We start from the raw sequence: 8,071 nt of genomic DNA, 5'->3' as shown, positions 1-8,071 counted from the left end.
AGATGGAGGGGACACCCGCGGGGGCCATTGGTCCCCTAGGCCAAGCACAGGACCAGTCTGCTGCCTGATCTCCAGGGCCAGGCTGGGCCCAAACACCTCCACCCTAGGACTGTGAGACCCCCACACCCTCCCCACCAGGGCTCAGATTCAGGCTTCTCCCTGTGTGTCCCTGGATGCCAGGGTAGAGAGAGCTCCTGCTCCCAGTGCTGCCTCTGCTGACTGGGCAGGGGCACCCTTCCCCCAGGGGTGCTCATGCCAGTGCTCAGCTGCTGCCTGGGACCCCATGGGCCCAGCCTGGACCAGGAACCAGAAACGGAGCCCCAGCCCAGCCCAAGAGCCAGCCGGTGGAGTCCTGGCCCGGCCCAGGAGCCGGATGCTGGGGCCCGGCCCTGCCCAAGAGCCAGACACTGGGGCCTGGCCTGTGATTCAGTCTCTTTTATTAAAATACCCAAAATCTGCATTTTTGAAAATACCTGAAAACTAAAATTGGCAGCTAGAGTTTCCAGCCCCCCTCCGCTCACAGCCTGGGCCACCCAACCCATAATTGCAGAACTCCTAAACCCCAGGCCAGGACACCAGCCCCACACCCAGGCTTGTCTCCTGTGTCATATAGCCCAGGACAGGGAACCCCAGCACGGGGGCTGGAGGCCAAGAGCAGTTTGGTGCCCCCCTGGAAATGGTCTCAGCCCAGCACGGGGCAGCGGTGCAGGGGCCTTGCTGGGGTCTGGTCCGGCGGGGGAGCAGTGCCAGGGTCCAGCCCAGGGCGGGGACAGTGCGGGGCCTTGGAGAGGAGCCTGCGGAAGGCTCTGCGGAAGGCTCTGCGGAAGTCCCTGTTGAAGACTGTGTAGATGACTGGGTTGAGGCAGCTGTTGCAGTAGCCAATCCAGAAGAAGAAGCTGAAGAGGGGCTTGGAGATGCGGCAGCCGTCCCCGCACAGCGACCCCAGGCTGTAGGTGAAGAAGAAGGGGAACCAGCACAGGACAAAGGCACCGATCACCAGGGCCAGGACAAAGGTGAACCTGCGCTCCCGCGCCTGCACCAGCCGGCTCCTGGAGATGGACATGCTCTGCTGCTCACTCCACCGCCGGGGCCCTCGAGCCAGTGCCCAGGAAGGCCTCCTGGGCCTTCTCGGGCTGGCACTGGCGCCATTGGCCTCCTCCTCCGCCCACTGCCTGGAGAGACGAGCTGGCCCCAGCGTGTGGGCACAGTGGCTGCCCTGCTCTGTGCTTGCGTCCTGCTCTGCAGGGCTCCGGGTGGCAGTGGGCAAGCAGGAGCTGGCGCGGGAGGGGCGCTGGGCCATGCCAGGCCTGGCGGAGATGATGCCGGAGCACCTGTGCTTGGTGATGTAGTAAATCCTGCAGTACACAGCGAGCATGATGAGGCAGGGGGCGAAGAAGGAGGCGGTGCAGGAGGCCAGCACGTACCAGGTGTCGTCATTCAGCAGGCACTCCTTGGCCTGTGGCTGGGTCGTGAACAGGGCCGGCAGGGAGACCAGGCCAGCGATGGCCCACACGGCACCGATCATGCCCTTGACTCTGCTACGGCTCCTCTGGAGGTTGAACCTGGCGGCCCTGGTGACGGCCCAGTAGCGGTCCAGGCTGATGGCGCACAGGTGCAGGATGGAGGAGGTGCAGAAGAGCACGTCCAGCGCCAGGTAGAGGCTGCACCAGAGGCTGCCGAAGCCCCAGGAGCCCAGCAGCTCGTTGGCCAAGGAGAAGGGGATGATGAGGGTGGCCACGAAGATGTCAGCCGAAGCCAGGGACACCAGGAAGAGGTTCTGCGGGGCCTTGAGGGCCCGGCTGGTGCAGACGGCCACCACCACCAGCGTGTTGCCCAGCAGCGTGGCCAGGATGACAGAGAGCACGGCCAGCAGGATGAGCGCCGAGGCCAGGGGGGAGTGTGGGGCCACCCCCAGCTGCCCTCTGCTGCCGTTTCCAGATGTGTTGAGAGGAGCAGGGGGGGTGCTGGCCTTCTCCATCCCAGCTACATTCCCAGGCCAGGCCGGACCCTCCATGCAGGGAGCTGCCCGTGGGAGGGGGCAGCACAGCCCATGCCCGCCTGGCAGGCCGCAGTGTCCTCACCTGCCGACAGCCCCGTGTACGCCAGAGGAGCGGGGCCCGCCCAGTACTGCCTTGCCTGGCCTGGGTGCCCAGATGGCACGGTGCCGTGGTCAGATGTCTCCAGTGCCCAAGGGGGAGGGGGTGGTCCCAGCACGCGGCAGAGCCAGTGGGGGTCTCACCCAGGTGCTGGAAAGGTCTGTCCTCCCAAAGGCTGCTGCCCTCTTCCTTCCCGTCCCCTCCTGCTGGGGGAGCCGGCGTGCAGCGGGCCAGGGGCATGTGGATCTCGGCAGCACTGCTCCAGCACTGAGCAGCCTGGGCCCAGCCCCAGGACGGGAGGGAGGGGCTGACATGACTGGCTGGAGACCAAGCAGCTGCCGGCAATGGGGAGGAAGTTTGCTGCCAACATTTAAAGGGGCCGGGAGTTCCTGCCGTGCACCCTGCCCCCAGCCCCAAGGGGGGCAATAATGGGGGGAGGGGCAGAGCAGGAGGATGATACTGGGGCCTGGGCAAAACTGGTGGGGGGGAACAATACTTGAGGGGAGGGACTGGGGAGCTACAGATGGGGGATGATACCAAGGGGATTGCAGTGGGGGGCTAATACCTGAGGTGTGGGGGAGGGGCCCAGTTAGGTGGATGATACTGGGGGAGCACAATAGGGGGACAATATGCAAGGGGGGGGCCCCAGTGGGGGGCGATACTGGGGGTGCGCAGTGGGGGGGACAATACCTGAGGGGGAGGGGCCCAGTGGGGGGATGATACTGGGGGTGCAGCACAGCAGGAAAGGGCCCCAACGTGGGATTCTGCCTGGCTGACCCCCCCATCCCACACATTGGTGGAGGGTTGCCCAAATTGGGGGCTGGGGGCAGCTGGTTTGGGCTAGGAGGAGTGCACACTGCCAGGCCTCGGGGGACCCTGGGCACTGCCAGGGCTGTCTGCAGCTCTTTGCTGGACAACCCCCTCAGCCATTGGCACGAATGGGAATGCAGCAGCCACAGCTCTGGGTCCCTGCACTCTGGGGGGCATTTGGGGGTTGGCCTGGGGCAGTGGGTCTGGGGTCTGAGCTCTGCCCAGCCCTGGGGCCCTGCTGGGGGTGGGGGCCACATGGGGAACAGCCCTGGGGCTCCTCTGCATCCATCCCAGCCTGAGATGGGACACAGGGCTCAGAGAACTGGGTGGGGGGCCCTGGGAGCTGGATGGGGGTGCAGGGAGCTGGGCGGGGGCACCAGGAGCTGGGGAGGGGGGCACGGGGAGCTGGATAGGGGGGTTCAGGGAGCTGGGTGGGAGCACTGGGAGCTGGGGAGGGGGCACAGGGAGCTGGATGGGGGGCACTGGGAGTTGGGGAGGTGGGGTGCAGGGAGCTGGGGGGGGGCACGAGGAGCTGGGGAGGGGGCACCGGATGCTGGGGAGGGGGGCGCAGGGAGCTGGACGGGGGGCACAGGGAGCTGGGGAGAGGAGTGCAGGGAGTTGGGCAGGGGGCACCAGGAGCTGGGGATGGGACGTGAGGAGCTGGGCAGGGGGCACCGGATGCTGGGGAGGGGAGCACAGGGCAGGGGGCGTGGGGAGCTGGGCGGGGGGCACGGGGAGCTGGGGAGGGGAGTGCAAAGAGCTGGGCGGGGGGCATGGGGAGCTGGGCGGGGGGCACCAGGAGTTGGGGAGGGGAGCGCTGGGAGCTGGGGAGGGGCCCTTTCTGTGACACTGTGGAGTGGGGAGGGCTCAAACTGTTTCCAGGGCACCTCTCTGGCCGGCCGGGGGGGCTGCTGAGGTCCCAGTGTGCGCAGGGCAGGGTGGACAGGGCTCTGTGTGGCAGCCATACCCACCATGCCAGGCATGGCAGGATGGCAGGGAGTGGCGGGAGGGCGGAAAGGGTTGAAAAGCAGAGGGGAAAGCCCAGCCCCCCAGTGGGCGAGGGGGCAGAGCCCCAGCACCCCCTCTGCACTGATTGCCCTGGCAGGGAGTGAATAGCGAGGGGGGGACACTGCCAGACAGGATGGACAGACAGACAGACATTGCCCTGGCAACACATGCACCGCGGGCGCCAAGACTCTAGCTCTAGCTAGGGACCACGTCCTGCCACCAGCATGGGGGCAGCTCCTGCCCCCAAGTCTGCTCTGGCTGGGCGGCGCGAGGCACAGACGTGTCCTAGGGGCGCAGAGGAAACAGGCTAAGGGCTGACACAGTCACCTCCATGGGGCAGGCACCCCACCCTGGCCACTGCCCACTGTCCTGCCACCCTCAGCCCCCACCCGGGCACTGCCCAGCCACCCTCAGCCCCCGCTTGGGCACTGCCCGGCCACCCTCAGCCCCCGCCCATGGCACTGCCCAGCCACCCTGATCCCCTGCCCAGGCACGGCTCTGCCACCCTCAGCCCAGCCCACCCAGGCACTGCCTGGCCACCCTCAGCCCCCACCCATGGCTCTGTCCTGCCACCCTCAGCCCCTGCCCGGGCACAGCCCAGCCACCCTCAGCCCCCACCCATGGCACTGGCCAGCCACCCTCAGCCCCCGACTGGGCACTGCCCTGCCACCCTCAGCCCCCACCCATGGCACTGCCCGGCCATCCTCAGCCCAGGCCCCTCTAGAAGGTCCTGGCCCCTTTCTGGGCTCGGGGTCCTTGTGGGTGCATCCAGACCCACCTGAGGCTTGCCAGGCACATGGCCCAGGAGCAGGGTCCACCTGGTTCCTGGCCAGGGCAGGCTCCTCGGGACTAAGAGGCAGCGAAGGAGACGGCAGGTACCTGGGAGCCGCTGGCATCCTCCTGGCTGGGGAGAGACTTCTGGGGCGTGTGGAACGCCTGGGAAGAGAGCACAGAGTGCACAGCACGGGCCGCAGAGCCAGAGCCCCACCAGCCCCAACCCACGGGAGGGGAGAACCAGCCCAGCCCGGTATGGGTCCTCAGAGCCCCCCGCCCCCCGCCAAGGAGAACCAGCCCGGCCCAGTGTGGGTCCTCAGAGCCTCCCGCTATGGAGAACCAGCCTGGCCCGGTGTGGGTCCTCAGAGCCCCCCGCCCCACCATGGAGAACCAGCCCAGCTCGGTGTGGGTCCTCAGAGCCCCCACCCTGCCATGGAGAACCAGCCCAGCCCGGTGTGGGTTATTAGAGGTCCTCCCCCCCCCCCGCCATGGAGAACCAGCCCGGCCCAGTGTGGGTCCTCAGAGCCCCCCACCCTCGCCATGGAGAACCAGCCCAGTCCGGTGTGGGTCCTCAGAGCCCCCCCACCCCATGGAGAACCAGCCTGGCTCGGTGTGGGTCCTCACTCAGAGGCCCCCCCCACCCACGGAGAACAAGCTCTGGCTGGGCATGGAGTCCCTGCTCAGAACCCCTCCCACCTCTCCCGGCACTGAGCATCCCGTGGGGGCTGATTACCTTCTTAGCGGCCTGGATCTCCTCCATGGACTTGGAACGGCCTTTCCCGGTGTCACAGTCAGATTCAAGACCCACTGAATTTGTCAGACCACTCTGTTTATTAGCAAAGCGCTTTGCCAATGCACCCAGATAGATGTGAGCCCCCTGCAAAAGCTCAACTAACTTATTTATACAAAGAAGCCAAAGCCAATAGGAGACAAAAGGAAGCAGAAACTGACAAATATACATACATATCTTATTTGCATACTAACGTTTACCAATCTCCTAGCTCAGTAGGAGCTCTAAGTTAATTAGTTTGAGGACCCATTGTCTCACACTCCTTAATGTTTCTCTTCCTGACAACTATATTTCAACAAACTCTTCAAGAAGCATTTCTTTTATAATTTCAAAATAATTCATTCTACTTTCACACCGCTCTGCCTCTGTGGGGAGCTGGGTGGCTGCTGGGGACACAGGAAGGGCCCGTGTCTTACAGAGGGGAACACTCACGCCACAGGACCCTCGGCCGGCTCTGGCTGGCCCAGCCCAAGCGTCACTGGCCACATGGCGGAATCAGCAGCTGGCTCCAGGTGCAGGTGGTTCGGGCGGGCACCAGCTGCCAGGACCCCTTGCAGCCAGCACTGTTGCTCCTGCAGCCACATTGGGCTGGGCGCCGTGTACAGAGCGTTGTGGAGCACTCTGCAGCCATCCCATAATGTGCCCGCAGCAGCTGGCAGCACCAGGGATAAGCAGAGTGCACTGCAGGGCATTGGGGTCAGCACTGACTCCGCGGGGCACTGCTCCTTTCTGCAGGAGTCCCCTGTGATGCGACACCCCATATTCTTCAGAGACATCTTGTTATGATATGAATAGGGCACACTAAGATCTGTTTTATACTAGATGGGTCATGTGAGGTGTCACTGAAAAATTATGATTTACTGAATATGTTTATCCAATTTGTATGCATGTATCATTTCTGTATCTAAAGTCAGGAATATTTTCTAGGTACCAATTACAACTGCGTGCTTGGGAAACCAGACAGTAAGCAATCAGCCTTAATGGGCCATTAGGAAAAGACAACGAGTCTTCAAAGATGTGGATCCCCCATCTTCCCAGGAGTTCCTTCCTGTGGACCTTGCAAATAAACATCGTCTCATGGTTGCTCTGACACCTTGGACACTGCTGGTACTTTTCCACTGGAAAGAAAGGCTTCCCGCCTTATGTAAATTATCTTTAAAGCTGGGAAGCAAGGCATTCAGCGTTCTCCATTTACCTCCCCATCCAAGAAGGGAGATGGTTGAAAGCACTTGCAGAAACCAAGGAACTAAGCTACGGGAAGGCAAGGGCTGAGTCCAGGCTGAGACCAGGGGTTTAGCCTGTAAAGAGACATAACTGGAACTGTGAGCTGCAAAAAGTCTACAACCTTTCTAAACAACGTTTAGGGTGAGAAATTACGATGTGTGACCCGTTTCTGTAGTGTATGAAGCTTAGTTTGTGTGCTTTGTTTTATTTGCTCAGTAAACTGCTTTGTTCTGTTTGCTATCCCTTATAACCACTTAAAATTTACCTTCTGTAGTTAATAAACTTATTTCTTGTTCATTTCAAAACCCAGTTTGTGCAATTCACACCTGGGGAGGCAAAAAGCTGTGCATCTCTCCACCTTGAGGGAGGGGGAGATTTTTATGAGCTTGCATTGTGCAAATCTCTCTGAACAGTGCAAGACAATATTATTTTGGGTTTACACCCCAGAGGAGATGTGCACATGAGTGCTGGATACATCCCTGAGCTGACTCTTCCCACAGAGTTGATTTCAGTCTGCGTCTGCAGCTGGCTGTGGCCTTACCTGTGTGCGCTAGGGAAGGCTTGAGGGCCTGGCACAGCAAGGACAGGGTGAGGAAAGCCAGGCTGGTGGAACAGGCGGACGCAGTGGGACCCCAACACATCAGGTAGCACCCTGGATGGGGGTCCTACCAGTCACACCCCCTCTGCTGCAGCTTGGCTGCACTGATGCCAGAACCCCCTGCTCCTTCCCCCGCGAAAGCCCAGCCTGGGTCCAGGGCCTGACGGGTGCTGCAGTGACAGGCTTAGCACCTCTGCCCGGCTGCAGGCCCCCCCCCAGCCTGTGGTACCTTTATGCTGGGCTCCATGGCTCTCTGCTCCCCAGCTGCACTGAGGGCTCACTCTGGCGCAGCAGAAGGCACTGGCCTGGGGTCCTGCAGGAGAAAGGCCTGTCATGGGACTGCCAGCGACTGCCGGCTCTCCCTGCTCACAGCTGTCTGCCCGTCTGGCCTTGTGGGCCAGGAACCGGGTCGGGCTCAGGGACCCAGTTCAGTTCTCAGCTCCACCATAGATTGCGCGACCTTGCAGTGTCTGGGCTGAGCTCCTGTCCTGTGACAGCGAGATGATAACCAGCTCATGTGTCTCGACTGCAGGGCAATGCTGCCAGGGCAGGGCCTGCTTCCCTGTATCCAGGCACCGCCACAATCCAAGCAGCAGGACAGCCCAGCCGCTGAAGGGTTCCAGTGAATGCACCTGGCCTGGAGGCCAGCACCTCCAAGGGAGCCCAGCTTTGGGGCTGGGCAGAGCTGCTCGGACCACAGGGTGGGGAGGAGCTGTTTCTGATCAGCCTTGAGGGGGTCAGGAACGCCCAGCCAGCCCTGCCCCCCGCTCC

At 62.5% G+C, this 8,071-nt stretch overlaps 1 protein-coding gene across 1 annotated transcript; it reads right to left on the bottom strand.

Moving 5' to 3' along the window:
- Nucleotides 1-359: 359 nt before the first annotated feature.
- On the bottom strand, nucleotides 360-4,826 carry LOC141992702 (alpha-2Da adrenergic receptor-like). Its single transcript, XM_074962035.1, has 2 exons — nucleotides 4,693-4,826; nucleotides 360-2,431 (listed from the first exon to the last, which is right to left on the bottom strand). Exon 2 carries the CDS (start codon nucleotides 2,012-2,014, stop codon nucleotides 683-685), a length of 1,332 nt encoding a protein of 443 aa, XP_074818136.1. The 5' UTR covers nucleotides 2,015-2,431; nucleotides 4,693-4,826; the 3' UTR covers nucleotides 360-682.
- Between the last annotated feature and the right edge of the window lie 3,245 nt (nucleotides 4,827-8,071).

The sequence above is a fragment of the Natator depressus genome, chromosome 8, assembly GCF_965152275.1.
Source record: "Natator depressus isolate rNatDep1 chromosome 8, rNatDep2.hap1, whole genome shotgun sequence".
NCBI classification, from domain to species: Eukaryota; Metazoa; Chordata; order Testudines; family Cheloniidae; genus Natator; species Natator depressus.
Note: the sequence above shows the minus strand (reverse complement) of the source record. Positions and strands in the feature narration are given on the sequence as shown.

What these genes read in the sequence shown, in the direction of transcription:
- LOC141992702 (XM_074962035.1), bottom strand. Translation starts at nt 2,014, where the DNA reads ATGGAGGGTCCGGCCTGGCCTGGGAATGTAGCTGGGATGGAGAAGGCC.